General features: G+C 32.8%; 2 protein-coding genes across 5 annotated transcripts; both read right to left on the bottom strand.

The window, feature by feature from the left end:
* Positions 1-1708: 1708 nt before the first annotated feature.
* LOC117904302 (agamous-like MADS-box protein MADS2) lies at positions 1709-8589 on the bottom strand. 4 transcript variants are annotated; one of them, XM_034816838.1, is made up of 8 exons: positions 8185-8589; positions 4796-4877; positions 4348-4412; positions 4098-4197; positions 2889-2975; positions 2775-2816; positions 2332-2468; positions 1709-2223 (listed from the first exon to the last, which is right to left on the bottom strand). In XM_034816838.1, exons 1-8 carry the CDS (start codon positions 8367-8369, stop codon positions 2133-2135), a joined length of 789 nt encoding a protein of 262 aa, XP_034672729.1. In that variant the 5' UTR covers positions 8370-8589; the 3' UTR covers positions 1709-2132. The 4 variants fall into 4 exon arrangements, with proteins under 4 accessions (XP_034672729.1, XP_034672732.1, XP_034672730.1 ...); XM_034816841.1 differs by having other exon boundaries at positions 2889-2930; positions 8185-8587; XM_034816839.1 differs by having other exon boundaries at positions 4348-4409; positions 8185-8587.
* Positions 8590-14446: 5857 nt separating this feature from the next.
* On the bottom strand, positions 14447-17027 carry LOC117904384 (F-box protein At5g49610-like). Its single transcript, XM_034816970.1, has 2 exons — positions 16904-17027; positions 14447-15728 (listed from the first exon to the last, which is right to left on the bottom strand). Exon 2 carries the CDS (start codon positions 15693-15695, stop codon positions 14553-14555), a length of 1143 nt encoding a protein of 380 aa, XP_034672861.1. The 5' UTR covers positions 15696-15728; positions 16904-17027; the 3' UTR covers positions 14447-14552.
* Positions 17028-21881: the final 4854 nt, after the last annotated feature.

The raw sequence follows: 21881 nt of genomic DNA, 5'->3' as shown, positions 1-21881 counted from the left end.
GTAAAAAATATGTTGGGTTCGAGTTGTACCAACGATTCGCTTCACGACTTTGTTGCTCCTAATTAGAGGTAGAATTGTTGGGCATAATCCTATTTGAAATGAAGCTTCCAGTGAGCCAATACCATTTCTGACCATGTTTGGCAGTACTAGAGTTTGGTTCTTTCGTTGTTGGAGCTGAACACTAGCCCTCAACCAAGGTCGGCTTAGGCAGAAAGCAAAAGGGAAAAAGAAGAGGCTTGATCAGACAACTTGTTTAAGGAATATACTTCTTGATTAGGGCCAATAAAGTTTAGGGACAAGATCAAGTTGTAATGATTGTTTTAGATGAGATTTTGAGTGACCTACAGATCCATTTGGTTGTTTTATTGGTTGGAGTTGACCAGATTGGTTCGTTATTAAAAGGATTTGATTGCTTTTTGCTTAATTGAATAATAGGGTTTCCTAAACAGGCAAAAGCATAGTCATGACCACACAGTAAACACAGAGCCCAAGAAGACAGACACGAGAGAAAAGCTTCCTCTCCATTGCACATGCACACTGCTTTTACTGTTCCACCCCTTTCTACTTTCATGTGTTGGTATATGAAATTATCATATTAGAGGAGGAACTAAAGTTTAAAATGGTAATTACCCTTTATTGTAACACTCATGCACAGCCTATTAGGGTGTTGGGATCAGTCTTAAGAGTTGTAGGGTTAGGGTTTAAGAAACCATTAATTTTGAAAATGCCCAAAGTTTTAGAAGGGCTTGTGTTAGTTTTTGGGCTTGTAAAGCTACACCCATTTAATTCATTTATATACAATACAACATAAATATAGATAGGCCTTGATGATATTTTCAAAAACAATTCTCAAAAAAATTAATTTTATTTTTGTTCTAAAGAACAAAACACCGGTTTTTTAAAACAATTCCTAATAAAGGATCTAGACAAAAGTCAACAACTCTGAAAAAATAGTTTTAGAAGGTAGAATTTGAAAGCAACTTTTAAAAATAATGATTTGAATAAAAGTTTATTTGAGAACTTGAAATAATTTCAACATGTTTTATATATTTTCAAATATTTAAAAAAAAATAATTTTATCTTGTAATTATATTTTAAAATAAGGGTTAATTTTATTGAGACCCTTGAGGTTTTGTGTAAATACACTTAACTACCTAGTTTTAAATTTCATCAATTAACATATTCCTATAAATTTATTTTGTTTATCAAATTTATTTTTTTAGAGAGATTTTAAGTAAAAATATTTTAAATAAGAGTGTTTAACTATTCTCTAAAAACTAAATTTTATTTTTTACATTTACAAGGTACCATCCGACTATGGTGACTTAGTATATTTATACTAATTCTCGGGTTTTAACGAGATTAACCCTTAAAACAAGCACTAGAAAAAAAAAGTGAAATTAATTAAAATATGTTTTAAAAAATTATCATACTGTTTTCTAGTCAGAAAAACAGTTCCAAAGAGGCTGTTTAGTTTATGGCTTGTTACCTTTAATAGCTGATCCTTTAGCGTATCTTGGAGGGGGCTGTTTGGCTTATCCCAAGCTCGATTCCGCAAAGAATAGGCTGAAGAAAATGTCAGAAACAAGCAAACAAATCTATATATATCCATCTATCAGCCCAATGTAGCAGATCACTGCAGAGAGAAAAGCAACGTAGAGCCGACAGATTGAAAACAAAAAAACGTGTGAAGAAAGAGACAACTTGCTCAAGATAAATGAACACATCATACACAAAGTGACACAAAGTTATTAGGCAGGGCGTCATTTTAGTTGTTGAGTCCATTTCACAGATTCTGGGTCTACAATCCCGGGGAAAAGGATACACACTTTTTTGCCAGGGAGAGCAAAAGATGAAGTAAAATTTCCCTTTCAAATGCCAACCAAAAGAAGCCTAAGATACTCACAAAATCCACAAGCTTACAATTCAAACAGTCTCATGCCACAGGGGGTGTCATGGCTACAAGGTTTGGAAAGCAACTGCGTGTTGTCCTTTATGCCATTACAACTGATAGATACTTATTGTCTTGGATGATAATTACAAGTTGCAGTAGACAGATATATCGATATCCGAAAAATTAAAAAGAAGCTGAAAGGCATTTCGTGAGAAAATCCCATCAATCTCCCACTGGATTATATCCAAAGCATCCATCCGGGGCCAAATCCATTGTCATTTTGGGATGGGGCCGCAAGAGTTATCTCATTGGATCCTGCAGCATTGTATCTGTAACAAGGAGACGGACAAGTTAAAAGTGAAAATTAAGCAGTTCCTGGCATGTTCATGTTATAATTTGTATAGAATCCAAGGCTGATATCAAGGGGTGAATGGTACCCCATTTCCAATGTGGAATTGCGTTCCAGAGGCTGGAAAAACCCCTCTGATTGAGCAGGAAGGCGGCTGTAGAGAGCACTGTTTCCTGCCACTTCCCATGACTGTTGAAGGGGATGTTTTCCATTAGATTCTTCCAGCTAAAGATCACAAAATTGAGAGCGAGTTAATGGCTTGGCAGTGATTAATAAAACAAGTATAGGTAATGGGTGTGGAGACTGGTGAAAAGTAGCAACAAGGCAGGCCAAAAGGTCCCATAAGAATGAAAGTAAGACAATTCATGCAATAAATCATTTTCAGAATGAAGCAAATTCCTAAATCCCCTTTAACCAAGCTGGACTTAGAAGGCCTGTTAATGGCCTTTGGACTAGACTGACCAGACCCACTTCCCATAACACAGGATTTCAATCTGAAATCAAAGACCTGGTTCATTTGAGAATTTGTACCTTCCTTCTCAGGGCATTGTTAGCTTCAATTAGCATATGTTCCTGCACCCACAATTTAGACCATAAACATCACAAGCTTATAAAATTAAAGCCCAAATTTTGAGATACACATACCTTATTTTGAAGATCTGCTAGTTGATCAAGCATATTTTGAGTCTGAAAACCATACACAACGGTCAGAATATCCCCGAATACTGCAAACTTCATTTGAAACAATCCTTTACCCACTCAATTCTGTCATCAGAAAAATGTAAAAGTATGGCTGCCATATTTAGTTAAACAGCCCTTCTACAGTCTTACCATCCCAGCAATCAATCCCATGTGCTCAAAACCGAGCTTGGCAGCTTGGCATCGGGCCGATTGGTCAGATTTGGAATTTTACTACCTTTATTTTAAAGTATATATTTTCTTAATTTACTTTTTCCTGTCAATTTTGCCATAAAAGTCAAGGGACGGTGCGATTAGAGCCGACCAAACTTTGAAAATTTGGCTGGGCTTTGGCCCTGATCAGGTTCAACATAGGCAGTGTGGAATTCTAAGGGCAAGTCAGACAAGTAAACAGTAGATACTTCAATTCAAACCAATAATTCCCATTGTTGGGATTAGTGTGGGCTTGGTTTGGTCTTCGACCTCTCAATTTGCGATCGTAGTGACATGATGAGAAGCAGACATGGCTATCATAATATTCGACCTCACGTGGGAAAGATGAAAACATCAATTTAGAATCATCTTGTAAATGTTAGGCATGTCTAGTGGTATCAATTGTCTCGTGTAACGCCTACAGGGTGTTACTCCTATTTTAGAATTGTCTTGGCATCATATAAGGGTGCACAGAATAATGTCAGCTGTTTTAGGCCCCGACAAACATCTTACAGGTTATGTTGTTTTCTTAGTTTGCTGAGTCGGACACCTCACACCCATGCTGGAAATTGACAACCATTTCAACATTATTCCATAGTGGAAATCAGAAAGTAGTGTGGTGGAAAGCAAGTATATCATGATAAGTAGTGTGGTGGGAAGCCAGTAGATGTTGATAATGATGATGATAATGCATATCAATGTCAAAATCAGCTTTACAGCATTATGGAGTCTTTGTTTAGCCTAGTAAGCTAACTGAGTGGGAATGTTGACTAAGCAACTTCAAGTGTCTTGAATTATCTAAGAGTGCTTAGAAAACACCTAAATCCATGACAATATGCTCTCATATTACAACCTTAGATAGACCATGAAATCGAAATCGAGTCTTTTGGAAAAAAAATAACAATGGTATTCAAACAAAAATGGTATACTATAGTTTTTCTATTATAATAGAAATTTTGTTACCTTTGTGGACCTAATTTGCTTCAGGGACATCTCGAGTTGATGCTCAAGCTGCTCAAGCTCCTTTGTGTTTAACGGGTCCAAGTCTTCCCCAAGAAGGTGTCTAAATCGTTCAGGAGATTCAGAACAAAGTTACCAAGAAACAATTAGCTTTTACACATTGTGCCAAGAATTAGACATCATATTATAATATAATAACCTCTAACATGGTATAGCAGCTTGGTTTTGCATGCATGTAATGATAGTATATTACCTCTGAGATCGCTGTAGGACCTCCACTCTTGTCTTTAGCTTCAAATACTCCTGATAGCTGCTCTGCTTCATCACATAATCACCATTAGATATTGCCACACTTGCAAAGTCATAATAAGCTCTCAGTGAAGTACAACATATTCCAAAGAAAAATGACCATCAACCAAATGATAATAGTAGATCCAAATGGAAGCACTTCAAAGTTCACACAACCAATTAGAAAATTATATCACCAAAATTCGAGCTTAATACTATGATGGTTTTTGTGATTCAAGTCCTATGATTTTTTCCTTCTGATATCAATTATTGGATCAAACTTTAACCATCTTATCTTAAAGTCAATCGATGTTCAGTAAAAATAACTCAAGTCTTATAAAACATAGACGTAACACCAACGGGATATTCTCGAATTTAAAAGTGCATTATTGAGAAAATGTGAAGGTACGTACCTGAGTGAGTTCATAGACAGGTTGGCTGGCTTCCAATGCACCATAGCTGCACTTTTGGTACTTCTCAAGTGTTTTCGCCATGCTAAGACAGATGAGAGGAAGGAATCAGAATGAAAAGATTCGGAAACCAAACTAAAACATGGGGTGCAAGACATGAAGCATGATTAAGATGTGTTCTAGGCCTTCAAGAAAATTTTAAAATTCAAGACCAATAATTTAGTAATTATTCAAGAATTTGTTATTACAAAGCATAAAAGAGACAAATTTGGTTATGTTTTTCCTTTAAATATTGTATCATTTATGGCTATTAAATCTTAATATTTCTACTTTTGATAAATTTCATGGGATCATATATATATATATTTTTTATAGACGTTTTTTTTTTTTCTATTTTTGGATTTTTTTTAAATATTTTTCTTAAAATTTTCCTTTAATTAATTAAAGAATGAAATATTTGAAAGTATAGAAGTTTTAAAATAACTCATTTTATTTGTTTTTCTATAGTACTTTTTTTTAATGAATTAAACTAGAGAATTTGATATATTTTTTAAATAAGATGAAATTTGAATGCACTTTTTATAATAAAAATGTACAAAATATTAGACAAATAATAAAGACTTATTTAGATAATAATAATTTTTAAAAAGATTTTTAGCTATTGTAGTAAAGAAGTAGCCTAGCTAACACAACAATGGAAGTCCGATTCTTCCTTGATTTTTCTCCTTTTTAGTGTTGCGGTGAAAATGATGCAATATTTTGTTTTGGTACTAAAATAAAACTTGAAGATGCATGACAAAAAAGGATTCATAGAATGTAGTTTAAGTTGGAGTAAGTAAGGTTACATTTGGTTTTGAGAAGTACTAAGAAAATAAAAAATATATGTTTAAAAAATGATTTTTTTTCATATTTGATTGTCTTATAAAAAATTACAAAAGAAAATAAAATATAATTTAAATTAATTAACAATTTGAGCATTTTCAAATTATTCGATCTTTTATCAAATGGTTAAAATAAGTAAAATGATTTTGAAGTAGTATATATAAATAATTTATTAACTTTAAATTTATTTTTTATATTCTTTCACTTTTTTTTTTCTTTTTTTTTTTCTTTTTTATCTTCTTTACTTGATATTTTGCTTTGTATGTTTTAAGAACCAAATATAACCTCACAGAGTGTGTAAATAAACTTAATTATAAGCAAATCTCCCTACTTCAACATAAGAAATCATAATAAAAAAGATTTGGAAATTGAACAATTTGGATGAACTAGATACTGGGAATTACAATAATTAACTACCATGTTTTGGATTTTAATGATAATGTTTTACACATAAACATATATGCATCACTCTAAAACAAAAAGTCAGAAAGGGTTCATAAAATTACTACTTCAAAGTTTTGAATTAATAAGATGATGTTAATTGGATGCTATGCATATATGAGCTAATAAATTTTTCTTCTTGCCAAATGTTGCACCCCTTTAACTCCCTTATCAAAAGCCACCAAGCAAACAACCCAACTACCTTTAAGGAAACAATAAGACTATTCCACTCACTAGCTGTCCTAGAAATCTCCATTCACTCCTAACTCGTCACAATCACTCCAAGGAGAACTTTGTTCATCCATTACATGCCTTAATTTGAGTGCTCCAAGACCCAACCCACCTCCCTCCTCCCACCCCCCGACCTCTTTCCATTAGAAACTTTTGTGTAGATGAAAGAAAAGCTAGGAGTTAACATAGAGAGAGAAAGGAACACCGGAGGATTCTCTATTTACAATATTGTATTCTACAAACTGGCTTAATCTTAGTATGGACGTTTTGTTGAAAATATATGGAACACATTCTCGGTATCAAAGTCACTATGTTATTAAGAAGCTGGGACCAAAGGGTATATTTAGTCACGATCATGTACAGTTAATATTGTTAGTACTTCTAATTTAGGTATTTGACTTCATCTTCATCATCTCCAATAGCAGCTTCTTTACACCAGTTACCTAGAGTTGTGCTCTTTGTTTGTTAATCGAAGTATTTGAATGCTATTCTATTTCAACATGATCCATTTCTTTTAATCTCAAATTCTTCTGTTGCTCTATTTTTTGGGTTCGATAACATACCTTTGGCAATGGAAGTTCGATCTATTACAAAGAATCGAACTCGATCCTAAATAAATCATTTGGGAAATAAGTAGAAGAATGCAATATTGTTGTCTACATTCCCAAATAATTATCATAAATTACCTAATAGGACACAATTGATGGCAGCAGATTCTAATTTCCAACAATAAGATCTATAGAGGCATAACTTAGTGTCTAATATTTGAACTTGACACAATCTTGGAAGCCTTAGACAAGTGAGACTATCTTCAAAAACCTTTCATAACCATGTCCATAGCTCAAACGTGTAAAGAAATCTACTATACATGTTCATAGTATCTCTTTGAAGATCTACCTTATGCATTACTTGACAAAATAACAAAAACCCTAGCTAGCTAACATGCCAAAATAGAACAATAATAGTAACTGTTGTATACAGTACCATAATAGCATGCAATCCATTATAAATATGTATAGAAAGAGAGAGAGAGAGAGAGAGAGAGAGCCATTCATAGAAGGATTATTCACATTTCAGATTGATGGATCTTTAATTACACATCTGCACATGTTGGTAACTAAGAAAGGAGGAAACAAAGTAAAAAGAGAGCCTCACCAAACAATTTTACACTTTTCTTTAAGGTTTTGTTTAGATCTGCAGCTTTAGAAAACCAAACAGGAAGCTTTGCTTTTTCTTTTCTGAATAAAACGGTTCTTTTATTGCACCAAGTGTAGCAAATAACATTACAAAAGAAATCATCACATCTCTGGATCAAATCTTAACAGCGAAATCATCCTTACTGGTCTACCATAGTCTCTAGCAATTAATAATGGTTATAACTCACTCTGAATTCCATTTTTTTAATGTGACAGAAAATAAATCAGAAATAATTAAACTCTATATAGGTGTGTCTTCACTTATAGAGATCATAGCTCTATCCGCAGGTTAAGAAACTGATCCAGCACACTAGGACTCTGCGGATTCCATGTAAATGACTTTTAAAGCTTGGCATGTGATGTGTTTCAGCAACATAACAATATAAAGAATAAAACAAAGAAAGGAATAGATCTTCCCTTTGGTTGGTTGAATGAGACAACATCAGAATCAGAAGAGAAGCTTTGGGTAATGGAAGTTACTGAAGTCTCATCAATTTGTAAAGAGAACAAGACAAAGGATCAAGAGCATACAGATCTTTCACAGCAAAAAGACTAGAAGGCTTTACAGATAGGGTAAGATCCAAGGCATAGAGGTGAAGCAAATCAAGAGCAAAGGAGAGGGAAATGAAGAGAAGAAAATACCTAGGGCCGCTGCAGAACTCATAGAGTTTGCCACGGCTAGAGAAAACGATGAGAGCAACCTCAGCGTCACAGAGAACAGAGAGCTCATAAGCTTTCTTGAGAAGACCATTCCTTCTCTTAGCAAATGTCACCTGCCTGTTAATTTTGTTCTCTATCCTCTTCAGCTCCACTCTTCCTCTCCCCATTCTCTCTCTCTCTTTTTCTGGGCTATCTCTCTCTCTCTCTCTCTCTCTTCCCTTGTTGTTCAGCACCAAGAATAGACTGTGGAGTAGTATTAAGAGAGATAGAGAAAAAGAAAAAGATAAGAGATAGAAATGGAAACCCTGGGTATCTAAGGTTATCTTCTACCTGGGTTTTGCTTACTTCACTTTAAAACACAGATTTTCCACAGAATCCACACATACGGACCACATCTGACCTCCTTCTCTCTCTCTTGAAAAATTAAAATTTATTTTATTTTATTTTTAATTTATTATTTTATTTCGTAATATATGTCTACCGGACGCCAGCAACAACCTTAAAAGTGACGACTTTTGGGTTTCCACGTGTCGACTTTACACAAGCGGATCTCTTTTGGTGCTCTTTTCTAACCTCCCTTATAATACTTTATTAACAAATTGTCTCCACCATTTTCCTATTAATTTGGATGGTGAGCACCTTGGAACATGCATTATTATCTCCAAATTCCCATCATTATGCCCTTTCAACGATTTTCTAGATTTTGATTCTTTAATTTAGTCATTCATGTCCCTTTTTAAGTCTAAAACCAACTCACTTAACGGTATTTTTTCTGATCAAAATACTTTTAAGTTATATAATTATAGTATTATATATCTAGTGCTGAGATGATTTTACGTAGTTGAAAATCAAATTAAGTTTTTTTGTTGTTATCATCATTGTTGTTTTCTTGTTTTCTTTTCCTTGGAATAAGATTCCATACTTTATCGAGGGGTTGGATTACAGGTATTATGCCTTAAAACCTCAAGCTCATAAGTGACTTTTTCCAAATTTGCACAATTATTATAGATTTTGGCAATATATACCCATGTTCAAAACCCTAGTCTTTATGTATCTACCACAAGAAAATTAAAATATAGTCACACAACTATAAAATGGACAAGCAATAGCCATTATTAAAGAGTGTCTAAAGTGGCAAGGACAAGCGTTATCAATTTTTATTTGGTATTGAAAAATGCTTTTCAATATGATAGTATATCACTATATCATATCAAATGTCCTACTACACTTTCACTCTGATGATTAATAAAACAAGTATATATCTAATTAAGATATAAAAAAATATAACCAAAAGTGAGAATGATATGATAAAAAGTATAAAGAATGCGAACACTCCTCTCATAATTACAAGATTATTTTGTTGAGTTTCTTAAAAAGAGTTGTTTCATACTTCTAGGTAAACTCTATTTATCCATAAGTCAATTTTGGATACAGATATATATTTTTTTTTATTGAAAGTCGTTCAAGTTTTTTTTAAGAGTATAACATGGGTTACTTCAACGTCGTGGAGCATATTTTTATATATGTAATGTAATACAATGGAGAATGTATAGCAGGACAAAAACATAATTTTCAATTAACATGCAATTGGGAATAGCCCTCAAGAATGGAAGGACTAAATTTTCTAGACCACTAAAATGATAATTAATAATTTCTAGGAACATATCCTTTGGAATCCCCTTTTTCAAATTTGTTACCAACAAGAATATATAGTTTCCTCCTTATTTTCAACCTTTCTATCTTCCCTTGTCTTTATGAAATATGGAGGTTGCTTTCGTGAGACATACACTATACTCTTATTCATAGTTGAAATTATTATGCGCAATAGCAATAAATTGTTACATACGTACCCTAGTTGTACCTAGGTTCTCCACTAGAAAATATTGAAGGTGACAACTAGCTGAAGTAATGAAATGTGAAGGTTAACTAAGACTTATAATAATGATCAAGTAATTAACATAGTGACCACCAACCGTGCCTTGGAAAAAATGTATCAACACTTACATATATATATAGATGTTAAAAGACTGAGGCATTAATGGAGTGATTTTTGTGGGTTTAACCCATAAGGTAAATGAAGTGGAAAATGACAAAATAGATTGGAAAAATGGAGAAGTTTTCACATCAGGTGTCAAATTAATGCATAAGGTGGCCCTCATATATATCTTGGACGATAGGATATGCACCATTGGAGTGGTAAATAGTATTTTGTTGATTGTCCAAAATAGTCACGTGTATGGGACAATTGGTTTTTAATTTTGGCCAAGCATGACACCCTCTTGTAACGCATCCGTTTCAGGGTGGGGAGCATGTATATGTACTAATGTACCCCATAATGTGCTCATAAAAGTGACTGCATTATCTTTGAAAAATGAAATTATTTCTAGAAAGTAGGAATTGTATTAGCTTCATGTCCATCTCTTATTAAAATTGATAATAATTTTTCAAATTGACGTGAATGAGTTAAATTAGTTTTATTATATTGTTGGGGATGTTAGGGGTTGAGTTGTCCGATTAGCTTGTGGGATTTGAATGAGACAACGCTCTTGGAGATTTTTTTATTTTTTTATTTTATGTTATGATTGATGAGTTTTACCCTATCATATATTTAATCATTTTATGTTTAAGATTTCATATTTTGAGAAAGCATGAGAGAGATTTTTTTTCAAGAGTTTCACCATTATAACTCTTCTCATTTGTTTTGATTAATGAATTATTGAGTATTAATACACTTCGTGCACGATCACATTAGATGTCGAATCATGTTAAATTTTTATTTTTATTCAATTTACTTGTGTGCAGCATTTAGTTAATAAAATGAACATAATTAGGTTAGGATATGAACTATTCTTTTAAAAACCCGTTATTTCAAATTGTTAGTTGAAAAAATTAAGTCTTTTAGTTGAATAAATTTATGATATATATATATAATGAATTTTTATTAATTCTATGGCCTATTTTAATATCATAAGAATCCGATTTAAAGCATACAATACCGATATGAAAAGAAGTCAGTAATGAATGAGGTAAGTTATAAAAAAGAAAAATATTATTTAGTCAATCCTTAATAAATCAGAATTCTGAAATTTGTAAAAGAAAAAATTGCATACGAAAGGTGGCAGAAGAGATAGAAGGAGATAGAATATGATGACTCGAGTCGACCGGCGACAAAGGAGGGGCTGCAGTTACCGTTGGTTCACAAGATGATGCCTTGTCGACACGTGTCGAATGTCAGAGCGTCTGTCAGTAGTGGAAGGGAGGCAGTGATAGAAATTTGGCACTAAAACTAGCCAGTGAGGGTCAAGTACAGATTTCCATTCATATATCGACACGTAGTTGATCATTGTGACCGCTACTGTTTGACTACAGTAACGCTTTTAATCAGCTCCCGGGGACAAACAAACACACTCCTTTCCCATTGATTTGCTTTCTTTCACTGTCACACTTCTCTTCCCTTTTTCTTTTCTTCTCTTTTCTTTCTTGCCTCCCTTTTGTTTTTGTTTGGCCCCCTAGAAATTTTTTCAGTCCTTCTCAAACTGATTTTTGTATATAAAACTTATATAATACCTTATTAGTTCACCATTTATTGTTTTAGTTTACATATCGGTTTAACATTTAAATTAAACCAATAAATTAATGATTGGTTCCAACTTCCAAGTCTAAGAAATTTGGTTGAATTTAAATATGATATTGGTTTCCAAAAATCAAAGGGATGATTCTTAGGAGAAGAGAGCAAATTATTGAAATAATTAGTTAATAGCGGGAAATTTTTTTACTTAAATCATTAATTCTTACTTTCAGAAAAAAGTAAATATTCGAAGAATTTAGGTTTTCATAAATTACTATTTTTGAGTTTGATTAGGACCGAAAAACTTAATGTTCATTGCATATAAAATTTGTAGTAATAATCAAAGTAAAAGTGATAAACAGAGACCATATGATTTTATATAGGAAGATATTGAAAGAAGTTATTTAAAAAAATTTGAGCATGTGATTTTAAAATTTATTAATAAATTTAATCTCCTCTGAACCTCTATGTAAATATTTTATTTTCTTTATTTTACCTTATTTTTTTAATTTGTTTGAGTGTTGTGCCTTTTCTAAGAATAAGATATCGAAAAAAAACTCTCAACCATCTCCTAAATCTCGAGATTTTTCAATTTGAGCATATATATAAATATATGATGTAGCTCTCTAGATTAACTCATATTTTAAAACCGATTTTTAGTTTTTTTATGTAGACATATAATCCAAATTAATTAGTTAATTCGAGATTAGTTGAGTTACAAGATACCATCATCAATATCCCAAAGGCCTTATGATTGCAAGCTCTCAATGGTGAAGACTAGTGAAGATAGTAATGAGCACTAGTCTCTATATGTGTCCAACTTAAATTCTCAGGGCCAAAAAGAATAAGATTTTTCATGCATAGAAAACATTGAATTATAATTATTCCCTTTTTTCTTTTGTTGTTTTCCCAGCATGATCACATTTCTTTATTGGGAGAATAAAGGAAAGAGAGGCCTATGTGTGGACATGACGACTGGTGGAGAGAATCAGCATATAACCAAAGTCTGATATTTTGAATTTGGCATCAGTGGATTTGATTTCATGCATTGAATTATTTGGATGCATGCACTTCTTGGAGGCTCATGAGCATATTGTTCTAGTTCTACTTCTTGGAGGCTCACGACCCAGTGGATGCTAATACGCTCTTGATGGATACTGGGTTGCACTCATTTTGGTTAATTAAGTGCATGCAATTACACCCATGTTTTTCTTGACTGCCAAACAAAGGCTAAGGAGCCGGAGAGAATGGAAACAGTGAAGCAAGGCTTTTAATCATAAAAGTACCACTAACAATGGCTTTTACACCCTCAAACCCAACATTATCTCAACAACTTTTGACCATGGAAAATGTCCCTCTGATTTCTAAAGTAGAAAAACACCTGACAGTTTATGTAAACTATCTTCCAGAGATGCAGAAAGATCAACTTAGTCCTTAAGGAAAAAAAATAGATAAAACGAACACCTGTACTCCTCGGCCTAACTGTACGGCATGTCAGATCCAATGTTGAGGAAGTGATGAAACCACGAAGAAATCAAGGTGAGCGCTAGAGTCAACCACTTCTTCTATAGTCCCTACATAAAAGGATAGTACTCCAATAACATTCCAAGCTAAATGATATCCTATCCTCTATAATTGAGGTTTATGGTTTATACGTGGGGAAGACACAGTCTCTCATAGAAGATGAGACCCTTGAGTTACGTACAACATTGAGAACTGGGGTCCAGCCACCACGGCTAATGAAGCAGACATCCTCCAATGGAGCAGTATAATAGTTTCCCAAAGTTGTTCGTCGTGTAGCAGTCTCGCCGACACCGCGTCTTTGTCATGGAGTCAGGGCCATGTGAGGTCAGTTCAGTTTTTGGACTTCTTTTTTATTTTCTAGTGGCAAACTCGCTAGTGGGCTATGATATTTGTTGGACCTTGATCACTAGTTGCTTCCTTTAATGAATTTTGGCATCGAGAAGGCAGGGACATACTGTGTAGTCATCTCATGCAATAAACTCCAACCACTCTCAATCAACCCAACGAGCTTCAGTCCTTTTATGCATGTATGTGGGTACCTCACAAAGTAGGTAAAGGATTGCATCAAACAGCTATCTATTTGCTTATGCCCAAACCTAGGATGTGTTCACTGCAACAACCCATTTATCTCCTTGTAAAGTTTTACCTAGATGCCTTGCACCATCCCAGAAAAATAGTATGGAGACTCATCAGAAAGGATACGCATTTGTCTACATTTTTCCGTATTAACAAAGAATCCCGCAGGTGGCACAGGGCTGTTGAACATGCTACGAAGACCATTGAATTTGTCCATCCTTGCGAAGCCCGATGATAGATTTCCTGTCATTGCCTTGATTGGTAACTAAGATATCGAGGAAATGTGGTGTACAATGTCTTGGTCCTTCAACAAAAGAAAACCCAGATCATCACTTTATTCTCTGACCACTTTTTTCAATTCTATGTTTGGAAAAGTGGTTCTTTTGAGTTGGGTTGGATTTTAATTTGGGTTTTAGCTATGGGAACAAAGATTCGCAGAAGTACCAAAGGAAAGTATCACTGCACATCGACCAAAAGGGCAGTCATTGACTCAAATATTGCACAGAAAAGAAACTTCATGTAAACTTTAGCTAGTATGTAACTTTACCGTCATTTCTTAAAGAAAAGAAAGTAATCTTTAACCAGGAAAACATGTATATATATTGGCATGTGCAACATTTCATTCAAAAAATAACATTAAAAAAACAGCACAGTCTAGTGCTATTAGCACCAGATTACACTATCAGGAGAGGCAGCAGTCGAGAGGAGAAATAAGGTTGGGCTTGAAACTACAACTTCTAAACCATTTTGGAAGTCCACGGATGTGGTGACCAGCATACTGTTTCCTTTCGGGGAAATACTCTACAAGGTCACGCTCCGAGTATACCCCAAACTTGCTCACTGACAGCAAGAGACTGTCTTTACACCAATCAAGCAACACTGGCTGTGAGAAAACACTCCAGCGACAATGCATGTCACTTGTATGGTAGCGAAAGGAAAAGCCTCTATCCCTGTTTCGCATCACTTGCCATATATGCAGAAACTGGCATTCATGGGCAATGACAGTCAAGCAACCTGCTACATTCAACAAGTGCAAACTACCATTGTACAGACCAGGATTACCCGTTGGCATTCTGATGTTGGGAGGCAATGCTATCATTCCAAACTTCTCCTCTCTTAAATCAAAAGCAAGGATGCATCCGTCGCCATCATAGTGAAACTTCTTATCAAGGATCCAATAGAGTGCACCTTCACAATATATTGGCCTCGAATTGCGCCCACAAACTACTTTGCATGGCACATCGAGTTGCCTCCATGAAGCTTCCCCCAGTGTAATAATTTCAAATCTGGTGAACTTCGAATTGTCTATGTAGGATCTTACCACTTTGTACTTCATGTTCCAAGGATCATAGCCCAATCCAACTAGTTGAATGAAGGAGTAAGAAGCATTCACTGATTCTGGCAAAACAATATACTTTCCTGTTATTGGGTTAGAAATGATCACTGGATTAGGCGATTCTTCTGAAGCCAAGCAAAGCAAGCCATTGCAAGAACTCATGACAATGAGATTGCGTCCGAGCACAGTTGGTAGAGCAATCTCTCTCGCCTTACATTGCTTACCGTCTAATAAAAACACGCTATTTTCTGACTTTGATATAAACATGAGTCGGGGCATGTGATAAAATGTTCTTCTAAATTGCAACTTGAAAAAATAAGAATCCTTCGTCAAGCCATACCAGGTCTTGCATACACTCCTGCATCGAAGGATATCCTCTATAGGAAGCAAAGACAGGATATCAGCTATGATGTCTAATGGCAGATTCAATAATCCTCCTCCTGTCCGAAGGATGTCACGGCCGGTCCTTCTTCCACTCCCATCTGCCATTTGCCACTGGAAATTGTATCTAATCTACAAACCCTGAGAAAGTCATCAAGGAGATCCAACATACTGAGATTGAAAATAGATATATTTCAAATCCCTATATCTGAATGAAAATGGTTACAAGGAGAAGTGAGGAAACACACCCAGTGAACTGCCAAAAACAAAGAATTATTTAATTATCAAATCTTTTCATAATTTTAATTCTAAAATTCAAGCTGATATATGTTCATAAGATCTTCCATATGGAACAAGGATCAATGTCCTGTCGTTTCTATGCCCTCTCTCCACCATACAATGAGGTATAAGAACTGCACCAAGCAAGAAATAAAACCACAAAACAAAGAATCCAAACAGTCTATGAGGCACAATATGGCCTGAGTCAAGAAGAACAAAATTATCTTTTGAAGTCAACCATTTTCAACAATCTAATTTGGTCTTTATTCATAGATGGAACCAGCAATTTTGAAGTAATGCAAAGTGGGGGCCTAAACCTAAATTGCTGATTTAGGTAAAATCAATCAGACAAGTATCCACTGCTTGATATTGGTAATCATCCAGATAGGACTTCAGCATGATTAACCATGAATGCTTAGAGCTGATGGCACTCAGCTTGGAATCAAAATGATATCAATATGAGATGCAGTTAAATATGCCAAAAAGGACTAAACATTGTTGAATAGAGGAATGGAAAATATATACAAAATCAGATTCAAAGAACAATAAAAGAAGAAATATCAAAGTAGTAAAGCACATAGCAATATCCAAATTAAGAACAACAACACAAGAAACATTAAAGTAGTCAGGCACATAGCAATACCACATTGACATATGAATTGTCATCATTTAGAAACATATTTCATCAGAAAAAAAAAGGGCAAAAATTATGATTGGCGCCATAAACAGCAGACCAGCACCCACCTGCACAAGTGTGGAGGGGAATTCTGGGTCAGGGTAGGGTTTCTTATTTATTTATTTTTGAAATTACAAAAGAATTTTTTTTTTAAAAGGTTTAAACCATAAGTTTGGTGGACATGAACAGGGAAATTTTTTTCTCCTAATTCCCATAGTATTTCCCACATTCCTCATAGATTTTTCCAAGATCCAAATACAACCCAGAAAAACTATCATATATTCATATCGCAGAAAGCAAAGGTCAGGCCTTTAGAGAAAAAAAAAAAAAAAAAAAAGGAAAGAAAAGTGATAAAACAGACCTGGGTTACGATTCGGGTGTGTGAAGTCTGTAGCGGAGAGAAAGGGAGTGAGGATGGAGACGGCGAACGTGGGTGGTGGGTTTAAAAAGGGAGAAGTAAGGGAACACATGCCTCCTCTCTCGCTCTCTATTTGTTACGATGCCGTTTCGTCACTTTGTATCCCTTCTTTTCCTCTTTTCCATATTTCTTCAAATCAACTATCAAATTACCTTTTTTTTTTTTAATTTTTTAATTTTCCTTTTTTTTCAAATATTTTTCTTTTTTTTTTTTTCCTTCAAATTATTATTTTTCTATTTTTCAGAAATTTATTTTCCCAAGTTGTCAATAAAATCACTCAATTCTAAAATTCTTTTTCATGTTTTGTTTTTTTTTTTCATCTTCTATATATTATTGTATTTCCTTTAATTATTTATTAAAAAAAATTATTTTCAAAGATGTTTATATAAAATAAAATAGTAAAAAAAAAACTTAAAAGGGCTAATTCCAATAAATATATATTTCATAATATTATTAAAGAAAACAAATATAAAATTAAGATATATATATATATATTATAATTAGGGAATTGCATAAAATACGTTAGGATTGCTTCTAAATTTAATTGGGCTCCCAAAAGTACTAAAATTGCTCGCAAAATCATTACAATTTCACTCTCAAAATTTGGTGCAAAATTAGTTATTTCACTCCATAAATTTATATTTTTTTCTTTTAAGAGACAAATTAGAACATCATTTGTTTGTTTCATTGTCTTGTCCTTTTAATGTCATTCTTTTATATCTTTAGTCCAATTGCTTTGTACTACATGAATTTGTATTTTGATTAATGTCGTTTTATACCTTACTCCCCACTTATTATCATGACGTTCTGTATGATTGCAATGCAAATCATTCAATCGTCAGCTTTCTCGCACATTTTAAGTCATGCATTTCCTCTCGTGTTAAATTGTACCTTGGCCCAATCACTTTGTATCTAAATTTAATTGCTTTGTATTAATATCCTATTGTTTTATACCTTAAATTTCATTTATATATATATATATATAATGAAATGAGTGACATAACTTCAAAAAATCTTGAGTGAGTGGAATTATTCCATATTGGAACGCTTGAGTAGACAAAAAATGGTTTTCGATTCACCAATCACTTTTAGAAACCTAATCATGAGACATTTTCATTGTTTAAGGAGCAATATAATTAAAAATAATTTGACAATATTTATTATGTTATTTCATAATTTACAAAATGAGATAACATTTATATCACGTAGACTACCACATATATCAATCTACTTCATGTGCTCGTAATTTCGCATGCAATGATAGAATTTCATTATTTCAACATAATTTTGTTCCTAAATGATGTTCTTCTGCTCCCAAAAGCTATTTCTAATTTCACATTAGAAAATAGATTCTAACATTGCTTAGATGAAATTTCAACATAATTACTCCTAAAAATTGTTATTTTGCCCCCAACAATAAATTATGTTCTCAAATGTAAAAATTTCACCCTCAAAAGCTATATTTTTTATGTGAATGGAAAAATTGCAAGATCGATTGAACAAAATTACAATATTGCTTATACTATCATTATTTTATCCCAATGTGGTGGTTTAAGTTGAACAAGACTAAATTTTATAAATATTTAAGTGCACTTAAGAATTAAAATATCAGGAATTCAAAAGTATTTGATGAAAAGTTGGACAAAAAATGGACCACACATAAATTGATAAAAAAAAAAAATCATATAAATATTATAAAAAAACAATAAAACAAATAATAGTATACATATTAAAATTGTTGATAATAGAAAACTAAAACAATATACATACATACATATAACAAGACCAGTGTTGGAAAATAAAATATTAGAAAACACCTGAATCTTAGAGATTTGCTAGCTATTGTAGTCAACATCTGTAAATTAGGAAAGTTTAGTAATACACAAAGCTGTTTTTTTGTTACTAATTTGTATCTTGTAATCTATATACAAATTTTATTTTCTCCTCCAAGTATCTATCTTCATCTTCATGATATCAGAATCCGCTCACTAACTTTTCATCCAAGTTCATTCTTTCTCCAACCAACTCATCGAAAAACATCGAAACCCAAGCCTCCAATCATAATTTGCATTCTATTCAAATCACCACTATCCGTTCCAATGGTGACAATTTTTTTAGTCTCAATCTATTTGAATGTATATTTGAGGGCGAGGGTAGATCGGATATTTGATTGGAGATAGGAAGGAACCAGAAAAAGAGGATCAGACGTACGATCCTTGGGATGCGGAAGACATGGGCTCCAAATATATGTGTTATCCGACAACTAAGGAACTCTAGGACAATATCAACCAAATGTACTCTGATTTGGGTAATCAATCCCATGTTTATGAATTGACACTGAAACTTGGTGAGATTGAACAAGGAGAAGATAATGTCACCAGGTACTTCAACTTGTTGAAAATGTTGTGGTAAAACCTAGATTTGTTAAATGATTGTGAATGGAAATCTATAGAGGATTGTAATTGCTATTGGAAAACAATGGAGGACAATCACATATTCACATTTGTTGTGGGGCTCAACATTGAATTTGATGAAGTGAGTGGAAAAATAATAGGTAGACAATCTCTTTCCTCAATTGACAAAGTATTTTTTTGAAGTAAGAAAGAGATGAGAGTCGCAAAAATGTTATGCTTGGGAAGAAGGTTGTTGGTGTTTCCATCAAAAAGACCACCATCAATCAACAAAGGACATATGAAAGATCCCATGTGGTGTGGGATTTTTTATAAGAATTCGTTAAATTTAAAAAATAATTCTTAAATTACCATAGTGGGAAAAATAATTCCAAATCTACAGTAGGTTTTGCCAAGTAAGAGGGAATGATATTTGTATTTTAAAATCGTTTCCTAGAAAAACGATTTATGAAGTTGGAAATCGTCTCTTGAAAAGACGATTTCCACAAAAATAAAATAAAATTATATGTATATATATATATATATATATATATATATAAAATTAACCAATCAGAAATCGTCTCTTGAAAAGACGATTTCCACAAAAAGAAAAAAAAAATAAGTAATTGGAAATCGTCTCTTTAATATATGATTTTTTTAAAAAAAAAAAATTAAATAATTAGAAATCGTCTCTTGAAGAGATGATTTATACAAAAGAAAAAAAAATTAAGCAATTGGAAATCGTCTCTTGAAGAAAAGATTTCCCCAAAAAAATAAAAAATGAAAAACAATTTCCACCAGGTCCACATATATTTATTATCCATTAATAGGTGTGGTTTGAGCCAATGTATAGTGGGCTTGATTTGTTTTTTATAATCCATTAATAGGTGTGACTTGAGCCATTGTGTACAGCACATTTATTTATTTGTTTGTTTTTTTATAGCCCATTAGTAGGTGTGGCATGAGCATTAAAATCATCTCTTAATTTTTTATTTTATTTTATTATTATTTTTTTTTTGAAAATCGTCTCTTTAAAAGACGATTTCTCACTTCTTAATTTTTTTTATTTTTTATTTTTTGAAAATCATCTTTTCAAAAGACGATTTCTCATTTCATTTATTTCGATTTTTTATTTTTTTTTAAATCATCTTTTAAAAGACGATTTTTCAATTCCAATTTATTTCCTCTCTCCTACTTGAACAAAACTATGGTAGATTTGGAATTATTTTTCCTACTACGATAATTTAGGAATTATTTATTAAAACTGTTGTACTCTTATCAAAAATCCATGTGGTGTGACTACTACAACAAACCTCACTATACTCAGGAAACCTATTGGAAGATTCATGACAAATTGGAAAAGTAGCAAACTTAGTGACATGCTTCATCTTGTATTTCCTTCTGCAAACAAAGCTAAGACGGGTTCCTAGAGTAAAGAGCATATTGATCATATTCTGAAATTGCTAAAGTCCAATGCCTCATATGGTATTCCTAGTGTTTCTCTTGCACAAACAGGTACTAACCCTAATGTTATATCTTGTTATTCAAATTTTATTCTATGGATTATTGATTCAAGCGCATCTTACCACATGATTATTTTTTCTCATTTATTTATTACATATTCACCTTGTTTTGGTAATGAAAAATTAGGATTGTCAATGATAGTTTCTCACCTATTGTCGGAAAAGGCTTCATAAAAATCTAAGAGAATACAAATCTTATCTATTCTCGATGTCCCTAAATTGGTTTGTAATCCTTTATTTGTGAGTAAATTATCCAAAGACTCTAACCGTCATGGTATTTTCTTTGATTCTCACTAGGAATTTTAGGACCAAAACTCGAGGAAGATAATTGGCAATGCTAGGATGATAGACTGTCTTTACTACTTTGATGATAACCTTTTCAATAATAATAATAATAATAATAATAAAAGCTCAAGGTTTAGTAGTATTAGTTCAATTTCTATTCATGAACAAATAATATTTTGGCGTCTTAGATTAGGGCATCTTGATTTTCCTTATCTTAAACATTTATTTCTTACTTTATTTAAAAAATTGGATTGTTCATCTTTTCAATGTGAGAGTTATCTTTTATCAAAAAGCCACCATACTACTTATATCTCAAAACCCTATCATGCTTCAAAACCATTTTATTTAATTAATTAATAATGGCATTTGGGGTCCTTTAAAAGTACCACTTTATCTAGATAAAAAAAAAAAAAAAAAAAAAAGGTTAATGACTTTTATAGATGATCACAATTGATTATGTCAAGTATATTTGATGAGCAAAAAATTTGAAGTGGAAAATTGTTCAAAGATTTTTATAATATGGTTGAAAACTAATTTCAAACAAAAATCAGTCTACTCTAACAATGGAACATAATATTTTAATGAGTGCTTGAGAAATTTTTTGAAAAAAAAAAGGCATCCAATATCACTCTACATGTTGTGATAGTCCTTGACAAAATGGAATTGTTGAGAAACTAAATAAATATTTACTTGAAGTGGCACATGTCATAATGTTCCAAACTA

The sequence above is a fragment of the Vitis riparia genome, chromosome 17, assembly GCF_004353265.1.
Source record: "Vitis riparia cultivar Riparia Gloire de Montpellier isolate 1030 chromosome 17, EGFV_Vit.rip_1.0, whole genome shotgun sequence".
NCBI lineage: Eukaryota > Viridiplantae > Streptophyta > Magnoliopsida > Vitales > Vitaceae > Vitis > Vitis riparia.
The sequence above is the reverse complement of the archived record's forward strand: the minus strand, read 5'-3'. Positions and strand labels throughout refer to the sequence as shown.

Bases quoted from the DNA above. Each gene is read 5' to 3' on its own strand.
- LOC117904302 (XM_034816838.1), bottom strand. From the start codon at position 8,369: ATGGGGAGAGGAAGAGTGGAGCTGAAGAGGATAGAGAACAAAATTAAC. The intron at 2,976-4,097 runs GTAACAAAATTT...TTTCAAATGAAG, and splicing joins AGCAAATTAGGTCCACAAAG to TTTGCAGTATTCGGGGATAT. The intron at 2,817-2,888 runs GTATGTGTATCT...TTGTGGGTGCAG, and splicing joins TAGCAGATCTTCAAAATAAG to GAACATATGCTAATTGAAGC.
- LOC117904384 (XM_034816970.1), bottom strand. From the start codon at position 15,695: ATGGCAGATGGGAGTGGAAGAAGGACCGGCCGTGACATCCTTCGGACA.